Source organism: Parasteatoda tepidariorum, chromosome 9, assembly GCF_043381705.1.
Source record: "Parasteatoda tepidariorum isolate YZ-2023 chromosome 9, CAS_Ptep_4.0, whole genome shotgun sequence".
Taxonomy (NCBI): Eukaryota; Metazoa; Arthropoda; class Arachnida; order Araneae; family Theridiidae; genus Parasteatoda; species Parasteatoda tepidariorum.
The window spans coordinates 29,564,057-29,589,580 of NC_092212.1; the positions used below are offsets into that span (position 1 = coordinate 29,564,057).

The window sequence follows — 25,524 nt, forward strand, 5'->3', positions numbered from 1 at the left end:
ATGCATAGAAAAAAGTATAAAAATTCTGCGTATAAAAAGTAATAGTTTTAAACTTTCATTTATTTATTAAAATATACCATTGAGAAAGTAAAATACTCTAATGTTTTCTAGAGAATCATTTGAATTTTGGTTGTTAAGAACATCAATTGTATTGTTTTATTTTAACGCTTTATCCTGATTTTAACGCTATTAGAAATCCTGATCACTGCTCTGTCTTTCGCAGCGAGCTGATCGCTATAGATGCTGGATTGGGGGCTGTGCTTACTTTTCCTGGATCAAATGACATCTGGATTTTGAGCGATAGTAGGAATGCAATCCAGCACCTTTCGAATTGGCATGGGGTGGGTGACAGTGATGGAGTTTCAATTTTAAACAAGCTGAAGACCCTTTCTTTCTCCCATAATATACACTTGCAATGGATCCCATCTCATGTCGATGTTGAGGGTAATGAGATTGCAGACTCCTTGGCTAAGAGCGGAACTGATCTACCCCTGCATTCTTCGGCATCTCTGACTTTCTCGGAGCTCCACTCCCGTTTTAACAGGCTTCGTGATCCTGTGGCCCCTCCTGTTCATCATTGGTATCAGTGCAACCGCCCAGGTGGCAGCCTGACCCTTCAGTGCAGCAGGCGGGATCAGACGGTTATATCAAGATTTCGAAGCGTTCACCTAAGAACTATGTTGTTCAGTAATGGTTCAAGAGTTTCCCCTGTTTGCAGAAAGTGTAACGACCAACAAACTCCTGAACATATACTTCAATGCCTAAATACCTCTAAAGTGGACCTCTTTTCAGATCCACTTTTTGTTACAGACTTGCTCAGAGTCTCTGGAGTCATGGACTTGGTTTAGCTCCGCTAACCGTGTGGGCCAGCAACAACAACATTTTAACGCTTTTTTTTTCGAAGCTTTGTCGCCAAGGAAAATAAAAAAGTTACAGTTTAAGTGCCTTACACTTGAAGCAATGCAATGATTTTAAACTGTAAATATAATCTTGCCATGATCTGGGCTTTAGAACAGACAAATAACTTAAATATTTAAAAAGTTCGTAATCTTTTTTAAGAAATCGCCAACGTGGCGACATTTTCCCACTTAGATGACAATTATGAAGATCACTGCCGTATTCTCATTTTTTTCCAAATTCGTATGAGCCCCAGGTAATGCAACATCGGAGTAAGTTTGTAAACATTAAAAAATTAGACCACAAATGCTTTTCATTTTCACAAAACTGTGGCTTTTCTTCATATTGACGTTTGGCGCCATTTTCAAAATAAGCGTAGACATCGATGGCTTTAGATAGGCTTAACTTGACCTAACACTCATGCGTAACTGTTGCAAACTCACAGCAGTTATAAAAATAGCATATTACATGAACGAAAAACCAAAGAATTAAGCTACACATATTATTGGCGACAATCGGATTCAGCCTTGATGATGATCTGGGTACAATGAGTGCGCATGCGCTTTCTATTGTATTATGCAGAGGTTAATTTTGATTATCGTTGAAATTGTAATACAAATTCTTAAAACATGTCTTCGTCTTTTTTTTTTATTATTTATTTTTACCTTGTACTTATTTGAACGGTAAACTAAAAACAGAGTTACAGTAAACATTGTTATTTGTCATACATAATTAGACCATTGCTGCTTTTGGACTGAAAGAAAATAAAGGAATCATTTTATTTTTACAGGTTACAAAGTACTTCCATACTGCTAAACTTGGGTATGATAGAGATGGATTTGTTGTGAGGATTTTTAACCTTGGAGCTTCTGATTTGAGAGGTATATTCTATTTTTGCAAATTTTTTTTCATTTTTTTTTTTTTTTTTAATATTGAGCAGCCTCCTGCCTTTTTTTTAATATTATTTTTATTTTTTTTTGGACAACCTTTTCCACTGCTTGTGCTTTCCTCATTCTTTTCCATCTCAATCTTGCTTAATTTTACAGCTTTTATGTTTTATATTTCTAGAAATTTCAATTTGAGAGGTGTAAAATAATTATTACATGAGTATTTATAACCATATAGACAGTAGTATAGCTAGTTCACCAGGAGTTGGCTCTTGGCTCTGCCTTCATCACGTGATATGCGACGATACTATTTCGTTATATTTGAGAGAACGTTGTGAGCAATCCTGGTTGCTATTTTATTTTATTTTATTTTATTTTATTTTATTTTATTTTATTTTATAACTGTCGTTGAACAGCCGGCCCAATTTTTTGGGTTTACGACTACTAATGTTCAACTCCGTAGCCTTGTAATTTTTAACCCAATACAGAAGACAAAGGAACTCCTGGATCGAGTATTGGGAGAAATTAGCTCTTGTGGAGGACTTTTTGATGGAGTTAACCAGTATTTGCGTTACATGCAGAGGAAGACCACGAGAACCTCCCACGGTTAGCATGACGGCAAGGGGACAAACATCCATGATCCGTCTACCACTGAGGATATTTCTCGTCAGCACTGTGGTCGGTGCGAGCTGGATGCGGAATTCGTATTGACTGGGATTCGAACCCGGTTCTCCGCATTAGAAGGTGAACGCTCTATCCCCTGAGCCATCATGGCTCAAGGTTGCTATTTGGCGATCGTATAGCAAAAATATTTATTTCGCAATTTTTATGTGCCTTTATAAACATTAAATGTCTCATAAATTTGATGATATTCCGCCCGAGTTTTTATGATAGTGAATAGTTTATCCATTTTGAGACATTTTGCTGGGGGAAAAACAACAGTTGTTAAATTTAAAATATTTTTTAAATTAGCTCGAGAAACGAAAGGTGTAATAGCAGATGATAAAGCGAAGTAAGTGACTGAAAAAGAATTCACTTGATTGTGTTGAGAGGAGTTGTTTCTGTTCTTATTACTCCCGCTCAGAAATGAACTCTGCGTCCGATGAGGGTTCCTTGGGGTATCCATCGAGGTTAATATCTTCCTTACCTGTACTATGCATGATTCTTTATCGCCTTACGAGATCATCGCCAACAAAACCAATTAGTTTTATTTTTTGAAATGCCGGATGCTATTTAGGCAAAGTATGAAATAATCGTCCTGATGAGGTTATTATGTAAATGATGTGCATGTTACTGTGAATGACCGAAATCGGTGGTTGTTGACTTTCACCGGTGAATGTTGACAATCAAATTAGTCGCTTTGGTGAATGTCCGAAATATTTATTACATCCGATTTGATATTAATTTATTCGTGGATATAATTACATTTATTCGATATTTTAATACTTACCGACGATAGATTAGAACAAACATCAGTGTTTGGAGTACCGGGAAAATATATACCGGGCAATGGCACTTGACTTTAAAAAAACATCAGTGTAGGGTATCTCGGGGAAATATATACCGGGCAGTGGCACTTGATCTAAAAAAAAACATCAGTGTAGGGCAGGGATGGCGAACCAATGGCACGCGTGCCATTTATGGCACGCGACACAATATTTTAGGCACTCCACCGATCACAATTGTTGTTACACTATGAATTGTTATTACACAAATGTTATTACGCTATGAAGCATATGTGACAATTAAATTAAAATTCTCATAAACAAGCAAAATAATAAACAATTATTAATAAAAAAATTAAAAATTAAAGCCAAAAAACAATTAATAACCATAAAAAACAAGCTAACGATAAATAACTAGCAAAAAAATTAACAGTGCTGCTTAAACTAACATCGAAAAATAAGTTATTGGTCATCTAATCTGGAACAACAGAAGTCACACTGATGTTATTTTAAGTTGAATTACGTGTATAACTGAGACATTGCGAAATGTATTTTTTTTTTAAATGTAAATAAGAAGTTTTGAGTTTATAGTTTTTAGTATTATTATTTTCCCAATAATCACGAAGTCAAAATTATTTGACGGCACGTCTATGACCTCATTAAGCAATTTTTTAGAGAAAATGGCACGTTGGTGTATAAAGGTTCGCCACCCCTGGTGTATGGTATACCGGGCAGTGGCACTGAACCTTAAAAAAAACATCAGTGTAGGATATACCGGGTAAATGTATACCGGGCAATGGCACTTAACCAGACCTAGTATGACTAGACCTTTGGTAAATGTTCGAAATATATACTAGGTCTAGTAACACTTTTGCTATAGCTTAAATATTTAAAAAAAATTAAACAAAGCGTTTGAATCAATTTTAAACTGATAACGAAATTATTGCTTTAAAATTAAAAAAATAACAATAAAAACTGCGTCAGATAAGAGTAATTGAAGTAGTTGCTTTATGCAGCGCATGTGCGGAAAAAATTTTAAAAAAAATTATACATGTGCATCTAAAAGTGAATGAATATCCCAAGACACCTACCATTACAGTAGAGACAAGAAACTGCCAATTTGATTCACCTCTGTGTCTGATTCGCACAATGCTTATGGCGTCCCACAAAATTTTCGTAAATATTATAGAGCCCCGACAGAAAAAAAAAATAAGAAACCCTGAATTTCAAAAAATCTAACTAATAAAGAAATGAACACCTTTCTTTCCGTTTTCTAGAAATTTTTTTACCCTGGAAACATTATCCTGGGTGCGTCACTGTTATTTACCGCAAAACTGTCCAAAAAGTACCTTAAATTAGGGGTTCCCACATTTTTTCTGCTATGAAACTCTAAGCGAGTAAACTTCTTTTGGAACCCCGACTTCGTAAATAATGAAATATATAAAAGGGTCATTCTCACTGAAAAGATATTAATTGACTAAAAAATTTTCTTAAATTAAAGTAATTAAAAAATGATAAAAATTACATAAATGCCTTTATTTATTTTTGCTTTATGTCCTTATAATAATGGTCAAGTTTTCTATTTTATTTTTTGCAAGATTTAAAATATTTTAAATTCTGCCTTGTCCACGGAGGAGATGTAATAGTCAACGGAGGAGACATTTTATGTTATAAAATATAAAATGTCAATGAAGACTAATTCATTAATTATTGGGTACAACTGATATGAGTTTAACATTAATAAGTAAATAATAAAATATTTCATTGTTAGAGATAGAGCTACTTCCGATTAATCATGCTGCTATGAAAGGAAGCATCCATTTTAAACCTAGGTGTACAATTTAAGTAACTCTCACTGAATATTAATAAATTAAAATGTAAAGACTATTGAAATAAAAATTCAGACTCCACATGATAGTTAAGTGTTGAGGGTACTCTTTTATGAACATTTTATGCAAGTTAAACATACTGTCATCCAAATAACGTTTTTGTTTTTTCTCTTTTCTTCTTGTTGTTTCTTTTTTCCCTGGGCACAAACGGCTTGCTCTATCAATTTCTAGAAATTTAAGTACATTTAATCACGATTTTTCTGTTAAATCTTTTTCTGATACAGATTTTAAAGTTTCTTGCTCTTTTTTTTTTTTTTACTTTCTTCAAACAATATAGGGTTTTCTTTTAATTTCTGTCTAGCTTGTCTCATACTAAGTTTTTTCTGTTCCCTTCTCTTTTGCATTTGAACCTTTGATTGCTTTCTTTTTTTACATTTTGGTTTTGCCATTTTTTTCCCTAAAATTTGAAGCGAAAAAAGATATTAAACATCACAGAAATTATTTAGAAAAATTGCCAATATTTACTTCTCCGATAAGAAAAAGTCAAACTTAATTGACTTTCTTTAAAAATACAAACAAATTAACACATTTGTTCCATTTTAAAGAAATATCAATTAAGAGAAAATAGTTTTTTAATTATTAAAATTGTATTATGGTTATCTAACACATTGTCTCTTCCATTGACTGTGTCTTCTCCTCCGCGGACTTGTTATGTCCACGGAGGAGACAAAAACTAGTTCTTGAATTTTTCTGATTTTTAATTTTAAAGTTACAAAAATGGGGCCGTTCTTTTTATTAAATATACTATTTTTGCAATCTACAATTCATCTATCAAAAATAAAATAATTTTCTCTTACCTTCTTTATGATGTCCACGGAGTATACGGTGAGAACTTTGCCAAACCCCAGTTGAACACAACAATCCAAAACTGACACCAAAGAAAACAAAAACAACTGATAGTTAACATTATAAAATGGAATGGTTACCCCTCCCAGCAGCTGTCTTATAGGGATTTCGCATATGCTGCCTTTTATTGCATATTTACGGAACTATATTAATTGTCCATGGAGGGAGATTTCATTTTTGATGGACAAAGTTTACTAGTCATTTATTTTATAAAAATAATAATTTTTTTTAAATATTAAATAAAAAGTTACTATAAATATTTAACTAACAAAAATCATTAAAATAACATTTAAATTGTTTAACAGCCATTAAAAATTACATTGTGTCACAGACGTAGGGACGTCCAAGGAGGGGATTTTGAAGTTATGTTTATTAAAAAATAAGAATGAAATATTAAATACATTTAGCAGAAATGCATATGATTTGTTAGTTAGAACTTTACGAAAAATGATGAAGAAAAATATTAAGAAATCTGCTGTATTTCCTAATATTTATTACTAAGGGACTTAAAAAATCACCTTTTTGTGAGAATGACCCAAAAACAATGTAAAATAAAGTATATAAAAACTATTGTGAGCATAATTAACAATAAAATACTTAACTTTAAAAATATTTAATCAGAGGAATGGTTTTTTTTTCTTTCGTAGTTTTGATCAATAGTAGTTTTAAATTAGGTTTTATGTACGACTGTTGAATTAACACTGCTGGAGCTGCATTTAATTTAGTTTTAATTTGTTTTTGGTGTAATTACAGAAGCTGAATATGAAATATAGAAAAGCCGAATTCTAGTTTTCCTTGAAATTAAATCTAAAAGAGCTACTAAAAACGCTGGAAATGATTTCCAGGGAAACATATCTCTTTATTAACAAATTTAGCAATTTGAAAAATGCATGGGAGCTACTAATGCAGTTTTTCATAAATGAGGGTATTTTAGGCATTTTATTTAATTTTAATAAAGGAAATTGAAATATTATGTAAAGAACAGATTTTTAATTAGATCTAATTATGTATTAATACAGATTTAAAAAATCATTATTGTGAGGTAAAAGCAAGTCCTTCTTTCGGAACCTCTTTTACCCTATGACGGAACCCTCGGGTGTGGAACCATTGACTTAATAACAAATTTCGTTTTTGTGTTTTAACTACAAATTATATTGTTACATAAACAATCGCTTTGTAAATACATACAAAACGAAAAAAAAGAATCATAAAATTTTATTTTTTAAGCGATGAAATTATACCAAATGTTTTTTATTTATTTCCTATGAGCTGCACAATCAGTTTTCCCGATGAGCAGACCTAGTGCGTTCTCCAGAAGTGGTATCCACTCTTTCAGGACCACCACAATGGGTGAGATACCGTTGGCCATGTTAATTTGAACGTCTAGTTTCTGCCACACTAGATGGCAGCACCGAGACTCTATTTGGATGCTAAAGTGCACTAGGAATTTAATTTTGCCGGAAATGCCAAGAGCCAATAAGGCACTCCAGGGTTCTTTTACATGCCGCATAATCATACGACATGGCTGCTAAGGATTTTCTATTACCAAATGTGTGAGGATTATACCAAATGTTGTTTAACATATTGGACACTAGCTCTCAGCGTGTTGTTGCATTACATATTTTTGTCACATCTATTGCATATTTATTACAAAAATTTTCCTTTTTTTTATTATTTACCAAAATGTAGTATTTATTTATTTGATTTCTAGGACTGGTTCTATCACTTCCTAAAATCGATTTATACCGTTACATAACGAATCTTATTTTATCTGACATTCGGGAACAAGAGCAAGATTATCCTGAAAGAGTAGGTTCTGAAAATTCCATTCATCTAATTTAAATAATTCTCTTTTCTGATACTTAGCTTAAAACATGTTTTAAAACTGTTTGAAAAATGAATTTAATTGTAAATATTATTTTCTAGAAATCACATTTAGAGCAACACGTATACATATTGGACTTCAACGGTTTGAGTTGGTCTACTATAGTTGACAGAGGAGGTAAAGCTGAATTTCGGTGCTTAAATCCGAAAATTTTAATTCTTTTCTTTTTACTTTTTTTTTTTTTTTAAATTTTTAGTATTCTACGTAACATGAATCAAATATATATATATTTTTTTGTAAAATATGATTTTCAGCTGCTCTGAATTAAGCATTTTTCTATAAAATTTGTTTGTAAATGTTTACAAGTAAAACATTGTTTCCGATAAAAATTGCTTTGTTCAGAAACTTGTGATTGTTCTAAGAAGAATTAGAAATAAAAACCCTGCAAATTTTCTCCTTGACTAACCGTATAGACCAGGGGTGGCCAACATGCGGCTCTTTGAAGGATTATTTGTGGCTCTCGATAAATGTACCAGAGTTCCCTTTTCATTTTTGTGCTATTATATTTTAAAAAATTATTATCTTTCCTTATGGGTTCAAAATGTCTTTTAAATTACTGAGAACAAATATAAAAGACTAAGTACAACGTTGTTCAATTCAAGGTGAGTTTTCCATTTCCAATATAAATATGACACAAAAAGCATCTGGATAATTAGAATTAATTGAGATGCAACAAGATCAAGCTCTACAATTAAAATATAAATCGATGTCGATTACTGAATTTTGAAAATTTGTACCAGAATCGAAGTATCCTGAATAAAAAAAGGCTGCTTGTCGAATTATTTCAATATTCGGAACAACGTACTTAAGTGAATCATTTTATTCCACTTTAAAATTCGTGAAATCCAAACACCGATCAGTATCAACTGACCAGCATTTCAAAGAATTACTGAGAAGTGCTGTCACCAATTATTCACCAAATTTGAAATAAATGTGTTTAATTTTTAATATTTAAATTCAATACACATATTTTGTACTTTTATTTATGTTTTCAAAAAATATAAATTATGTAAAAAAATTAATACCTTTTTTGCATACCTTTTAAATACGTATTTAATTGCGGCTCATGAAAAATTTTAAATTTTGAAAAACGGCTCGACTAACAAGGAGCTTGGCCACCCCTGGTATAGACAATATACCATATATATAGAATGTTTCATAATTATCACCCTTAGCAATGTATATTTTAGGAATTCTTATCAGATATATTTAGCGAGATTATGAATTCTTATCAGATATATTTATTGATATTCTTATATTTAGCGAGAAAAAAACAAAAACGTCATCGAAATCTAAAAAAATAACCTGTATTTCTTTCAGCGAAATAAAAACTGTTCCACTTATTTTCGACAAGAATAAATCATCAACTCCTCAGGAATAAATCATCAACTCTCAAACCCCTCAGGTTTAAATCAACCTTATTAAATTTTAAGAAATATTAAGATCGAAAACAGATCTCTTCATTTTTAAAATACGTAAAATAATAACCCAAATTCTTTTAGCTTGTTCTGACTAAAATTTAAGTTCGAATTATTCTGCTCCCCAAAGAGGGGAGAGAATACAAAAATCAAAATCTGTTTGATTGCTGGAAAAAACAGAGATGAGTATGATTATTAAAAATATATCCAAATTTTAATTTACTATCAAACATGTTTTAATGTTTTGTATACCCACTTTCTCAATAGTTATATGTCAGATTTCTATATTGTATTTGTTTTTTCTCGCATAAATATTCATTATTGAACCCTAATGTGAGTATATCTCTTACTTCATTTCTAAAAAGTATTCTAAAAATATTAGTTAAGAATGCTAGCCAGTGAAACCATTTTTATTCATTAAATATTCACAACTTTTGTCAAACCTATTTTAAAAATACACTACAATAAGTAAGAGTTCATAGCAATAGCATACAATAAGTGAATTGGAAGCCACTGTCACTGGTGCAATATGAGCTGACTCCTGCAAATGCTGTAAAAGTCTACTAGAAAAATGCAATACAACAAGCAAAAGCTTTAAGTTTTAGAAAATTAGAGGTCAGTTAGGAGCCACTGTCATTGGCGCAATGTATGTTGAGTCCTATAAATTCTGCAAATGTAATTTGAAAAATACACCACAACAAGCAAAAGTTGAAACTACCAAACAAGAGGTGAGTTTGAAGCCACTGTCACTGGTGCAATATAAATTGACTCCTGTAAGTTTTGTAAAGGTTCATTTGAAAAATACATTACAACAAGCAAAATTGAATGAGTTAGCAAACAAGAGATGAGTTAAAAGCCACTGTCACTCGTGCAATATGAGATATTCCTGTAAATTAGCTTGATTTTTTTTGCCAAAAGTTTTAAGCCGAGACACTGGTATAGGTTTTAAACTAAACAAAAATTTGATAACCTTATGCTTTAAAGCACGAAGAAAAATCTTGATCTTTAAGGCCCTTATATAAATAACAAGTTTTTTCTTTTGTCGTTGCCATTTTTAATTTTGCAATTATTTTGACATTTTTTATATAGTTGTACAGCATACATACTTCATACTGAAAAAGTATGAAGCTAACTATCCTGAGAATATGAAAGCTGTATACATTGTGAATAGTGAGTATGTTAAAATTTATACTAACTAAAATGTGATCTAGAAATTTTATACTAATGAATATGATCTAAATTTTCATTTCATTTTCAAACGTGTATCTAAAATTACACAAAGAGTTTCTCTAGTGAAAAGGTAAACGTGCGTGACAGTGTCAGAAATATAGTTGCAATAGAAGCGTCACCCTACAGGTCCCTGGTTCGATCCTCGGGCCGGGCAAGGTTGACTCAGCCTTTCATCCCTTCAATGGGTCGATAAATGAGTTCCAAGCATGCTTGGGAACTAAACACTGGGGGTTCCGCGTTCGGCTGACCACCCGACAGGAACATCTGCTCCTGCACCTCAGAGCCCAAGGTCAAGAAAACTGAGATGGGCACAGCAGGCCTTGACCCTCTATGGGCTGTCGCGCCACTGAGTTTAGTTTAGTTTAGAAGCGTCACCCTTCATGGTTGTAAATATGAGGAGTGCACAGATTGCGTGTAACAGATAAGTAAGTTCGCATGATAGCATTTATAAGAAATGTAAAGTCACGCTAAATATGGTTGTGTACAGAACACAACAACGTGCAGTTATACGATATTTGGTAGCAGAAGGTGAGAATGCAGCGGGCTCTTGCTGTCAAATTATGTTTTCTGCTTAACACTAGGCTTACGGGACGCGTCATTTTGACGAATTTCGAATTTTATGAGGAAAATTACAAAACCCGTTTGCCTTTTTATTTTATCTCTTGTTATGACTTTTATCCACTGATTGAGTTAAATATTCATTGAAATCAATTTTCTTCAAAAGCGTTGAAATATTGAAATTCTCTTTGTATGCGCCAATTTGACGCGATCGCAAATTTAGACAAAATTTTGAGTAAGCATGCAAACATCACATCAATAATGAATAGGAATGTACCGACAATACTTCGATCCGTTGTCTGATATCGTTATCCCAAATGAAACAAGCGATTAATAACTGTTGCCGATAAGCAGAGCCGGATTATACCTTTCGTAGGCCCCAGGCATAGCCGTTTTTGGGCCCTCCCCTCCTTCCCCCCCACTCCTCCCCTCTTTTCAAAATATATGCTAACATTTTCTTGCATATTTTTTTCCACATTTTAATTAATATGGATTTTAATTTACAAACTTGTTTATCGAACTTTATCTGCAATACCGACATACTGCCGATATTGCAGTTGATATCGATAATACCATTATGATTAGTTCGATCGATAACTATGTAAACACTTCACGTCAACAATACAACAACAAACCAGCAAAGAAAACAGTGAAATTGATAGTGAGATTAATTACAAGAAATATTTATACAGTAGAGAACCAATTATCTGGGATGCTCGGGACCATCGCTATCCCGGATGTCTGAATTTCCCAGTTTTCTGGATCGACCAAAAAGTGTCATTAATCGATGTTTTATCGAACCCGAATTACAAGGAAATTACACAAAAATTTGTCAGAATCTGAGATTAAACTAAAAGCGCAAAATTTGGTGAAAATTTACTCATCCGATTTAGAGAAAAACTTTGTAGATGAATTTTTACTATTTTCAAATTTATATGAACATAAATCTGCACAAGAAATGTTGAAGGCTCAAATTAAAGATAAACTTGTGAATACTTTTCCTAACGTTCACATTGCATTAAGAATATATTTGTCGATTCTTGGATCAAATGCAGAAGGAGAAAGATCTTTCTCCAGATTAAAATTGATAAAAAATTATTTGCGTTCAACAATGAATCAAGATCGTTTGGCATCGCTCGCACTTATGTCTATTGAATACGACATTTTGCGTAGTTTGGAATTCGACAGCATAATACAAGATTTCGTTGAATCCAAAAATCGCAAAAAAGTAATATATTAGATCATAAGATTCTGCAAAATAATTTATTACCGAAAAATATTATATTTTTATTTGTATCTTCATAATTTTGTGCAAAATACACTTGTTGTTTTTAAAGCTAAATTATTTTTGTCAGCAAATTTTTTTCTCCCAAGTTATTCGTAGGCCCCTGAATTTCGTAGGCTCTAGGCACGTGCCTAGTGTGCCTATAGGTTAATCCGGCCCTGCTGATAAGCAATAATAGAGAGAACAAACGCGGAATGTCAATTGATGTCAGAGTGATGTCAATTGATCAGAGTGATGTCAGTTGATCAGAGAGATGTGTATGATAAAATTATAATAATAAAAACTTTCCATAAATCTCATATTTTCATTTTTTTCTTATAGTATGTAATTACATTGCTTTCTAAGTGTTGTTATGGTATTCTTTCATGCGTCATATTGATGCGTGTTCGTAGAGATAGGTATATAAGAAATGTCCGTAAACCTTAGTGTTAAGAGAAACACTGTATACGACAAACGGTCGTCAACATATAGAGTTGAATTTTTGTTTAAGAGTGTTCATAAATATCATATTTGTTGATATCCTGCACGCAAACGCCACGGTTTCCCCTAATATCTGTTGCTGCATACTTCTTATCTCGACTTTACATTCACTTTAAATGCTTACAAATGAACTAGTTAACAATTAGTTTTTTGTGCATTCCTATTGCATTTCTTTATATTTATGAGAAGTGGTGCGTCTATCTCTAACGTAATTTGACGGTATCACGCGAGCCATTTTTCATTTCCTACAGAAACTATATTAGTTTTTGATAGCTAGCTTTTGTTCGTAAATTTTTTCATTTGTATTTTTCTTAAAAAAAGTTTTTAACGTTTTTTTTTTTAAATCCTATTAGGAATTTACTTTATTTCTGTTCTGTTCACATTTGTTCCTATTTCATATTCTGTTAATATAGCCCGAAAATATGACTATGTTAGCCCGAAAATATGACTATCTAATTTTAAGTTATGCTTATTTCCTCATATTTAAGACGCATATCTTAAAAAAATTTTAGTATGCACTCTTTAAGTTTTTACTTGCGTTTTAACTAGCTATTTTAATTATTTAAACCACAAGATAATTGAATTATTGTTACTGAAGAATATGGTAGCAGAAAATATTTTGTAGTATGAATAAGTATTAATGAAAATATAAAGCATAATTAACAATTTTTTTCCATTGCCCACCTGGAGAACGACCTAAGTCATACAGGCACCTGAAGGGCAGTTTTTTATGGCCGCTCTTTCAGGGGTGCCATATTAGGTAGGCCAACGTTGCTCCCACAGTAAGGACAGATAGTACAGAGAATGAAAGAACATCCATGCCTTGTCCGGGATTCAAACCCAGAACCTTTCTGGTGCGAGGCCAGTTCCCGGACCCCTACACAGTCTGGTCAGCTGATTAACAATATTAAGATAAAATACTAGAAGGTTAGGAACAAAAAGAAAGTCACATGTATATCAATTTTCATCATTGAAAAAAAACTTCAACGCAATAATCTAAATTACACTTACTATATTATTTTAATTTATTCAGTTATACTTAATTTTATTATAATTAAACCATTCAACTAGGCGATAAAAACTTTAAGAATATATCTTTACTGACTGTATTTTCTCAGGGATTGTTTGAAAGTTCTGATACCAATACCATTAAAATTATGTGCTATGACGTAGCCGAGTAGACCTAGTTAAGTTAGATTATATTAGATTATGCAAGGTTAGGGTCTAATTACAATGGTGATTTTAGGTAACAATAAGTACTACGCCTTTTTTACGATATGGATTGCGATATTAAATATCACGCATTAATGGATTAAACTGAAAAAATAATATATTTGTCCAAGTCTCTTAACAGACTCCCTGTTATTTTATTTATTTAATTTGACGCATAAAAATGTAAGCAATGCTTTCAAAAACTTGTGTTATAAATTAGAATACTTTTGTTGTTGTTGTTGTTTCTAATGTCACATGCCACACTAGCAAGCCTGCTTGGTGAAACCGAGCAAATTTAAGGCAGAGTATGCGTTTCTCGTTTTTCAGTGGCGCCATCTATGTCCAAGAATTCTAAGAAAGAATATTTTCAGAAAGCACAATTTTATATTCTTCGGCAGTCAGCTCCCAGTTTCTTTTATTATCGCTCTTAAATAAATATAATTAGTAAATAATCCATCTATTATTATTTTAAAAGATAGTGTACACTTTTTCAGCTCCATCATTTTTTAACTTTATTTGGAGCTGGTCTAAATCTGTATTGCCTGAAACAATAACGTCAAAGGTGGAAATCTTACCTTCAGGTATTTAAAATTTTAATATGTATTTAATGAAACTTAGAAACAATACTATTTCGATGTGATATAAATTTAATAGTATATTAATGGTTGTGCCACGCCGTTGTTGATTTTATACTATAGTACTATGCTATAGTACTGCTGTTGGTGAAGGGGATCAATTATTGTGCTGAAATGCTTTTGTTGTACTGCACTAATAATTACACTGTTGTTGTTGTTGTCGTTGACATATGCCTGTTTAGGCAGAGGAGGTGCGATTGTTTTTGTTTTCCAGTGGCGCCATCTATGGCCAAGAATTCGACTTTTGCCACACCATACGTCACACCCGTTTATAGAGCGGACCCATTCATACATCCATTCATTCATTCACAGATCGTAATTTTGACCTGAATCAGAGATATTGATTTGTTATGGGAACATGGAGGACTTTTGCAACTCGACAGATTTAACGTGCTTCAGTCACTTTACTACACGGGGAGTCTTCGGTCGGCGGGGTTCGAACCCACGAACTCTCGGACATGGGCCCAGCGCCCTACCGACCAGGCTATCCCGGCCGATTATGCTTTTATTAGTGTACAATGAGCCAAAATAAGGATAACATCATAAATATCTTTTCTAGCAATCGATTTTTTATGTGGTAAGTGCAAATTTTAATCGTTCAAAAAGTTGTCTTCAATTATACTAATGAATTAATGTTTCAAATTAGTAAGTGCTACAAAAGACTTAAGTTACGAAAACAGGCACAAAAACGTACTTTATCAGAATAAGCATACCACTTTTTTCTGTGGATTTGGATTTTTAACCATCAGAGATTAAGGCCGAAGCCACAATCTCGAAAATATAGTCCAGTAGTTTAGTCGGGAGAAGGGTCGAAAAATTGGGATTCTTATCTCAATTTTAAGGTAAGCAAACTTTTGCATCTTTTTGATCTGTCTAATTTTAAATGACGAAATGAAAAACGTGAACGAAATCAGAAGAAATGTTTCGGAGTTATAAAATTTCAAAATAACTTTATTTTTAAATTATTATTTCTAAGACCGATTTCGTTCAAAGTTTAGATTGATATATACTATATATATATTATTAAACTTTTCAAGCGCTCTCCTGGCGAAACTATAAGGATCATATTTTCCTAATTTCGGCTATCACCATAATTTAGTAATCGAGGATTCAAATCAATTGAAAATAAAAGGTATGTTCTATCAGAGGAAGGTAACTTAGGAATTTTTTAAAGTTCTTATTCTTACCATCGTACTTAATGTACAGTGCACTAAATTAGAACTTATTTTGCACACTGTACTAACAGTTTTAAAGAATAAAATCTTTTATAGTAGCAGCGGGTAAAGATAGTATAAACCCGATCTTGGAATGAAAAAATGTAGTGACCCATTATGGCTTTTGAAAGTTAGTATAAATCGATTAAAAAATTGCATAATTTTACATTGTACGGTGAGTAGAATGAAAAAAATTATTACTTTGCTTAGCTTTAATCATTAAATAATCGGATTCTCATACTAAGTTGCAATATTAATTGGTTAAAACATCTATATTTGACACCTATTTTTCGTATGATCAATCAATATAACATGTGTCGAATATCTCAAAAAGGACCGAATAATTACAAAAATAAATTCAAAATGAACATGGTTTGCTGCCTTTTACAAAGGAAACAAAGAATTTATTCTCACTAAGTTTCAAATTTCACTGCTAGAGGAGATAAACTATTTTCAAAATGAGCGCATCACTGCGCAGTGTAGAGATAAAATTAACTAACATCCATGCAAATATTTCAGTTTAAATGACATGCAGCGAAAAGCATTGGTTTATACTTTTTCTGATCAACAGTGCCATCAGTTTTTAAACTTTTTAATTATACCCGGAAACTTGAAGGAAAGTTTTTTTTTTCCATAGCAGAATGCTGTAAACCATAGATTTTTATTTCTTTTTATTAGTCTTTCATTGAATTTTTAAATCATCCTACATTTTCGGTAGTTCCTCATTCATGTAACATGATAATCAAATTAACATCCTTCTTTTTATTCCTGAGTCACTTAATTTTAATCGTTTTTTTTAGAGGATGCGCCATCAATTATTACAAGAAATATCGATTCTAATATACTGCCTGTATCAATTGGAGGAACTAAAGTTGATGAAGATGGAAATCCTGAGTGTGCATCCATGGTATGAATTATATCATTTTTTGTACCTCTTTTAAAAATTGAAAACTTTGAACAGGATTTTTTTAAAATAACGGAAATAATGTGAATAAATATAACTTTTAGTATCAGTTAAATATTATCTATTATACAGACAGACCTTTGGTTAAATGCAAGAGTTTGATTAGGAAGTAGGAAGAAATCTGAATAAGAAATTCTTCTTTTTCACGTAAAAAGAAATCAATTTTGAAATTTAACTTTTCTTTTTATCATAATTAAATCTACATTTATGTGATAACGTGCACCAAATATCAGCATGATATTGAAGCAGAATTTCGCATTGTTTCTGTTTATCAGTCATTTGCAATTGAAATTAAAGAGATATGTCATTAATGTAATAAAGTAAGCATGGGATTCTTGACCCAACATATCTTTTTACCCATTTAACCCATGCACACCAGATTGCAGCAAGTATTATATGGATATCCTATAAGATATGTTTAATTTTTTTTAAACATTTTTTTTATTTACTTTTTTTTTTAATTTCCAATGGCAGACATGAACGACAAATTTGTAGCTGAGAACAATATAAAGAAAGAACAAAAAAAAAAACGCTTTTTGTTCTTTCTTTATATTGTTCTAAGTTACAAATTTGTCTTTCATGTCTGCCATTGGAAATAAAAGTAAAAAATGTTTAAAAAAAATTAAAGAGAAAAGTATTCTGTAAATAACGAGTCAAACAACCTATTTCTGGCGTATATAAGCATAGTTCAATAACTAACTAATTATTAAAATTTTTTTTAGTACCTAATGCCTCTAAATGAACCAGTCCCTGAAAGTCTAATGTTATATCAACAACTTGGCGTACTTGAAAATGATCCTGCCGCTACGCGAATCGTCGTGGAATGTGGATGTGCTTCTAGAATAGAACTTATGGTTAAAGAACCTAAAACTGTTATTCAGTGGGATTTTCAGACAATAGATTATGATATACGATTTGGCCTGAGTTTGAAAGAAGACGAAGCAGAAGAATCAACTGAAATAATAACTCCTCACAGAGTCGAGTGTCATATGTATCCAGAAACGGGAACTTTCAAGTGTCTCAATGCAGGACTATGTAAGTAATCTTCGATTTTAGTTTTTTTCTTCTCCCCCCAACCACTTGATATTGTCTTTTAAGTAAATAAATTATTCCGGAGATGGGAAATAGATGGAAGCTGTTTTTAGTTTAGATGGAGTTAGTTAGCTGTTTATAGTTTCCCCGGAAATAGATGGAAGCTGTTTTTAGTTTAGAACAAATGTTATCTTGTCATCGATTTGGAGGCTAGTTTAGCTCATTTGGCAAAGAAATAATTCTCTTCCATTAACACAGATCTAGAATACATACCTGATCAATATCGATGACGAATCGCCATACAATGCATTATAATCAAAAGATTTAACCCAAAACGATTCACTTAAACGCAAAGGTCATTGTCCAAACAAATGCCTAATTTAAAAACCTTCAAAAATTCTACATTTTGGACGGTTTAAAAAAGGTGAAAAAAATTCTGTAGTAAATAAAAAATTCAACCCAAATTGTTTTTTTTCCTTTTAATCTCTTTTTCTAAGGACGTATTAAACGACCCTCGGTTTTTAGATCTAAATGTATAGAAAAGCTCATCTTTTTAATTTTTTTTTTTTCAGATGAACTGGTGTTTGATAATACTTACAGTTGGGTGACAAATAAAGAAATCATTTATAAAACTAAAATCATACCTCCAAGTGAAATATCAAACAACTAAAATGTGAAATTATTGTTCTTCTATACATGAATAAATATTTCCGTTTAACAAATAATCTTTTCTGAAAGCTTTTTTTAGAGATGTTTGAACATACATTAGGTTGGTTCAAAGTTTTCATAGTTTTTAGAACCTAAAAATAAGTTAGGTTCACATGTATACATAATAAAATTTTACCCAATATGATTCTTAATGTTTAGAACAGCAAGAGCAAGAGATTAAAAATTCACAGTAAAAAAAATGGCTTTAGAAAATTTTTGAAAAAAAAAAAAATTTTAAAAGTGATACAAAATTTAATTTTGAAACTTATAAATATTAGTGTTAATTTATGCATACTAGTAAACAACTACAGATTATTATAGTATTTCACTTTTATATTTAAAGTGGTAATGAATCTTATTTAATTTCTTTTTAATTCTTGGTATTATGAATTTAATTTGATTTTGTCTATCACTAAATGCAAAAAAAATTAATCTTATACATACGAACAAAGTTATAAAAACGAAAATGAGTGTAAGCCATAGCAATTGTGAAAAGTTGAGGTAATCTGTAATTGTCTTTCACAGCCGCTTGGGAAATATTTCCTCGGTAAAAGTTGGCAGATTTTTGATTTATACATAATTTCAAAATAATATAAACTTGCGATGTATACTTTTCCTAATAAATATTGTGTCTCCATCTTTGCCGAACATTTATTACAACCTGAAAAATTTGCTATATCTTATGTGGTACACATAGTAAATGGTTCACAGTTTCACCCCATCTTTCATTTTGTTGTCTCTGGTTAAAAAATTTATCGTTTCTATTTTTCTCACTTTATTATATTATCTTTTGAATATCTGAGGGGTTCACTCCCAGCTCGCTCGTCAATTTTTAGAACTGTATCTCCAGCTTTTATAATTTAATATCTTTAATACCTTAACTTAAATTCTATTTGGGGTCCAGAATGCTGCTTGCAACCCCCTCCTCCACGGAACTACTCGTACAGTAGTTTTTCGATCACTTTCCTCACATTTCGCTTTGTTCTTGTTTAATATAGCATGGCTTTGAGGAGAACTCCTCCAGACTGAAAGTCTGGGGCTTTCTGTTGCTATGGTAACAAGCGAGAGCATATTTCTAATGGGGGTGAAATGGAGGAAAGAAGGTGTCGATTGTTTTACTCACGGCGACCTACGCTGAGATTGAGACAAAACTATTCACACCACACCCCTATTCGAAGTGACCTTTCCTCGTAACCATAGTACCAGCCACGACGCGAGACGGGTGTCTGGAGGAGTTCTCCTGAAAGCCGCACTATACCTCATTTCTTATACTTTTATTTATTTATATATACTTTTATTTATTTATTTTTAATATTTTAGTTTAATCATATCTCCTGCTCGTTATCGTACACGTATCTCTGAAAATTCATTCGTAATTGTACTGACACATTTTACCCTAGTTTTATTCAAATCTTCAGCAATACTCTAATTTCTTTTATAACTTTACTTTAAGTACATTAGAGTCTACGCCCCTGCTCGCTATCACTCTATAAGATTCGAAACTGATAAACGCTATTTTATTCAAATTCATTCACACTCTCTTATCACTTATCTGATTTACAGTTGAATCTAGTTGAATGGATTACCGATAATGCAAGAAAAAATCAAGATAGTGGAATGAATTGATATTCCTTCCTTGCGTAAACTTGTAGAACATCTTAAAAAATATATTGTGTGAATTGGCATAGAAAATATTTAATTTCTCGTAAAATTCCAGAAATTTAAACAGTGTGAGATGCAGTTCTTATCTTCACACCTAAAATCATACGTATGAAGATAAGCACTGTAAGAATTATGACAAGGCTGCGAATGATCTTAATTCTTCGATTAATAATTTTCACTGAATTGGAAACGTGGAGGATAAAATAAATAAATTTGAATTTTAATAATCTCAAACACTAATAAACGCATAACAACTTTTTGGTTCATTAACATAGCTGCCAACTCGGTAGCAATTTTCCAATCCAGCCTGTTATGTATTTTCTTAAATGAATTTTTTTTTATTTTTGCTGAAAAGGGGGCCAAAAAGTATGCCTATGTAATATTTGAACGACTATCGTAGCCTTCAAAGAAAATATATCGAAAAATTGTTCTAATTGGTTTAGAACGGTATATTTTATTTTATTTTATTTTATAACCGTCGTTGAACCAGCTGGCCCAATTTTGAGTTTACGACCACCAATGCTCAACTCCTCAGCCTTGCAATTTTAGACCCAGTCCAGAAGGCAAGGGAAATCCGGGATTAAGTACTGGGAGAAATATACCTTAGTGGAGGACTTTTTGATGGAACTAACACGGATTTGCGTTACTTGGAGAAGAAAACCACGAAAAGCTCCCATGGTTAGCCTGACTGCAAAGGAACTCTAACCCATGAACACTGAGGATATTTTTCGTCAGCACTGTGATCGGTGCAAGCCGGATGCAGAATTCGTATCGACCAGCCATCGCCGGGATTCAAACCCGGTTCACCTCATTGGAAAGTGAATGCTCTATCCCCTGAGCCATCACGGCTCAGAACTGTATATTGTATGAAGATCATACAATCAAACAGAGGTATTTTCCTTTTACATAATAAGCTTAGAACGTAAACAATTTACTCTCGTAAAAATTCACTCAGATAACAAACTTCAGATTCCTTGTTATGTCATCTCAAACTCAATGATTATTTGAGTGCAGATAAAAAGGAATAAAAAGTAAAGAAAGACTAATGCGTATTGAATCATACTTAAGAAAAAAGAGAAATAAATCAAATATTGATATTTTTTTCTTGGAAATGATAAAAATGAAAACAAATTGTGATTCTTCAACTTTTTATCACTGTCCTTGGGAAGTTGAAAAAAGGGGGATGGGGGAAATGAGAAATTCCGGAATAACGTTTTTTTTTACGCGACAAACAAATATTGATTAAATTGGCTGACTGAACATAAATGCGGTATTTTCACTTAATAAGTCATCAAAATTTAGTTGGTAAAACTGAGTCCATCAACCAGGAAAATAAGGAATCCAATTAAAGTTCGTAAATACAATTGAAGAGTTGATTGGAGGAATATTCTTATAATGAATAATCCTAGTAAATAATCTTAGTGAATAATATTTGTGAATATTCTAGTGAATTTGAGTAAATCAGATTTAAAGCTTCTTTGTCCGGGAAGCCGCCGCCGGGATAGAAGGTCAAGTCGGCAAGTTTTGCTTGTCCATCCAGAAAAAATACAAAAATTCATTTTATTTTATTTTATTTAGAAAACACAAATGAAATTATGAACGACGAGTTCTACATTTTTAAATTTCTATTTTGCTTGGAGAAATCAAATCGTAAAGCTCCGAGGTTTGAGCAGTAATAAATAGCAGAGGACTTAGCCTATTATGTAATTAAAAAACTTTAAAAAAAATTTTCAAGGTCTCAAAATTGGGATATTAAATAAAACTTTGGAGAAAAGAATGGAAATTAGGCTTTTACAAAACCCCTTTAATGTTACGTGGAAAAAAAAAGGAAGGCATTAATTCAAACTGCTAAGTATCAATTGTAATTTTAAAATAATCATTTTTAATTTATCCGTTTAAATGCTGATTTTATATAATTTATTGAATTATTATTAATTATTATGCATATTAACTGAAAAAATTAGGAATAAAGCCATATTTACTGTATCCGTATCTATTTTATTAATGTTCTCTTTTTAAATTCAACAAATAAAAATATTTTAAATAAGTTCAGAAAACTTTTTATTTATAAGTCAGAGATGCCAACTGCTTCGGACACGCCAAAATAATTAAAAAAACGGTAAATAACTACAAAGTAAATTTTGCAAATATTTGACTATTTTTGCTTGCTTTTTAAAAGGTATAGCATGACATACATACCTGCCAACTCTTTCGGATTTTCCGGAAGATTTTATTTTCATATTTAAAGTGGTAGCAATACTCAGGTTATTCCAATTAACTTTTTGAATTATAATGATAATTATAAATGAGTTTGACCACCACTACATATAAATAATTACAATAAATATATCAAAGCATAATAATCCTTGCTCAAGCGAAATTCAACGGGATCAAAATATAAATATATTTTTGAGTCAGATTGTTTTTCAACCACTCTGAAAATCCATTTTCGGAAAGAGTGAAAGTTGGCAGGTATGTGACATATAGCATGACTAAAATGTGATGAATTATATAAGCCAACGAATCGTTTAGAAATAGTGGTGGATAAAAATCTACTAAATTGAATTTATTAAACCAGGAATCACAATTGATAAACTACCATTTTAAAATATATATTTGCTCTCCGGAGCAAGTTGGCATCTCTGATAAGTAATCTATTATTCTTTTTTTTTTAATTACTAACATTATATTTTCATTTAAAAACATGATTCCTGGAATACCTATTTCATTTATATGCAGTGTAATAGACGAGATTTGCCGATTACTAAACAATTTGTTATTCATGGGAAGACAAATTATGTGGTCATCTTAGCTCCGAATTAATTTTGTTCCTTTTTTATATTTATTTATCGAATGGTTCATTCATTACTTATTAATTAGAATAAAAGTAAAGTATTCCCGCAACGGCGGTTTTTTGAGTTAGGGGTTCATAGAGGTTAAGACTTAACAATTTGCAATTGCTGATTGTGGCAATGTGGTCAGCATTGCGTATAGGCAGCCTTTACTTCCCAGACAAACTGCTACTCATCGATGATCGATCTGAAGCTGGATCGTCTTCAAGCCGCCACTAGCGATTGAGCTTCATTCACAACAGTTCACTGCTTTACCCGCTGACCAATCGCAACTCATCGACTGGAGTAATTAAGCATAAAGTCGTTAAATCAATACTATATTTGTGAGGAAAAAAATGACATATTGTGAAATATTAGGCACAAAACAATTTTTTATTGAAGCTAACGAACTACGCCGAAGAGCCATTACTTTATGACCACCCTACTAATAACATGTAGGACCACCTTTAGCCCTCAAAACTGCTAGCAACCGCCGTGGCATTGATTCCACAAGGTGCTGATAGGTAGACTGGGGTATCTGGTACCAATCGCTCACCAACTGGTCCTGCAATTCCCTCACATTGCGAGAAGGTAGCGTGGCAGCACGAATTTGGTTTTCCAAGTAGGACCACAAATGCTCTATTGGATTGAGATCAGGTGAATTTGGGGGCCAAACCATGACTTGAAAGTCACTGGAATGTTCCTCGAACCAATCCATGACGATTCGACCCTTTAGACGTGGTGCATTATTCTGTTGGTAAACACCATCCCCCGCAGGAAAAACTGTTGCCATGAATGGGTGAACCTGGTCTGCACAGGGGCGGATCTACATAAGGGCTCTTTGGGCTTCAGCCCAGGGCCCCGTGGAAACAAAGGGCCCCAGTCCCCACTGAAAACAATAGGTGATATTTTGAATTAAAAAAAAATCTAATATTAAAAAAAATAATATTATAAGGTTGGCAACCCTGAGATCAATCAACCCATGAATGTGCGCGTCTATCGAACGGAACGGGGAATTACCCGTCACTTGTTTTTGGTCAGTGTATTTTTTCGCGTCTATTACGGGGGACTTCCACAGCGTCGCCTAACGCCCGACGTAATTTTGTTTTTTTTTTTCCGCACTTCTGTTCTCGTCGTCAATGACAAACTTGTTTAGTTTACTAATAACTGTCTTGACTACCAGAAACTCTCTGATCCCACTGAAAACTATATTGGTGTTCAGCAAGAGGATGGTAATACCGAGGCAGAAAGAAATTTAAAGAATATTAAGTTTGAGTTTGAGAAATATGTTGACGTGGGCTTGTGGCCAGAATTGCTAAATAANAGTTTGGGAGTTTTTAGCGAGACAAAATATTGCTAGCCTATTAATATATAGATACAGTGTAATGGACGAGATTTGCCGATTACTAAACAATTTGTCATTCGATTCATGGGAAAGTGTCATCTTAGCTCCGAATTAATTCTGTTCCTTTTTTTAATATTTATTCATCAAAAGGTTCATTCATTACTTATTGATCAGAATAAAAGTAAAGTATTCCCGCAACGGCGGTTTTTTGAGTTAGGGGTTCATAGAGGTTAAGACTACACAATTTGGCAATTGCTGATTGTGGCAATGTGGTCAGCATTGCGCATAGGCAGCCTTTACTTCCCCGACAAACTGGTACCCATCGGTCTGAAGCTGAGTCGTCTTCAAGCCGCCACTAGCGATTGAGCTTCATTCACAACAGTTCACTGCCTTACCCGTTGACCAATCGCACCTCATCGACTGGAATAATAAAGCATAAAGTCGTTGTTGTTGTTGTTGTTGTCGTGTCAATGCTAGTGCAAAGATCAGAGTCCTCCAAAAGTCTTGATAACAAGGTTTGCAAGTTCTGGAGCCCGATGGCCATGGAGAATTTCGATGGGAGGTGCTCCAAGTTGAAAGAGGGAGCCGATAATGGCCTGGCAGTCAAAAACATGGTCTGGAGTTAGTTGCAAATGAGGACAGTACTAGCAGCATAAAGTCGTTAAATCAATACTATATTTGTGAGGGGGGAAAATGACATATTGTGAAATATTAGGCACAAAACAATTTTTTATTGAAGCTAATGATCTACATATTAATGATTTGGTCAAATTCGAAATTTCATTCAGAAAAATGGAAATTTCGCCCCTAAAAGTATAAGCTCGAGGCTCTTTTGTATTTCTTAACGCAAGTTTCCAATTGACGAAATCTATAAGCTATTTGCTTTACGGTATTCGTATTCTTGGCGTTTCAGTTAGTTACCAAACAGACAAGTTTTCCACTTGTCAAATATACTCGGCGACTAAGACTTTGCCAAATGCACTTGGGTCCTTTTTTCTCTCCAAATATACTCACAGACGATCACTTGGACCTCGTATTCTCTGAGATTTCAGAACCAATAGACTTACTTAGTAAAATAAATGGGCGTTGCATATTTACTCG

At 32.6% G+C, this 25,524-nt stretch overlaps 1 protein-coding gene across 1 annotated transcript in view; it reads left to right on the forward strand.

Annotated features, from left to right (window-relative positions):
• LOC107438127 (SEC14-like protein 4) overlaps window positions 1–18,602 on the forward strand; it is a gene marked incomplete at its 5' end in the record, with an annotated part of 30,237 nt that extends 11,635 nt beyond the window's left edge. Inside the window, 8 exon segments of the mRNA XM_016050335.3 lie at window positions 1,688–1,778; window positions 7,676–7,773; window positions 7,891–7,966; window positions 10,357–10,437; window positions 14,527–14,613; window positions 16,682–16,788; window positions 17,568–17,880; window positions 18,450–18,602. Coding sequence (XP_015905821.2) covers window positions 1,688–1,778; window positions 7,676–7,773; window positions 7,891–7,966; window positions 10,357–10,437; window positions 14,527–14,613; window positions 16,682–16,788; window positions 17,568–17,880; window positions 18,450–18,547 — 951 coding nt within the window. The 3' untranslated portion in view covers window positions 18,548–18,602.
• Window positions 18,603–25,524: the final 6,922 nt, after the last annotated feature.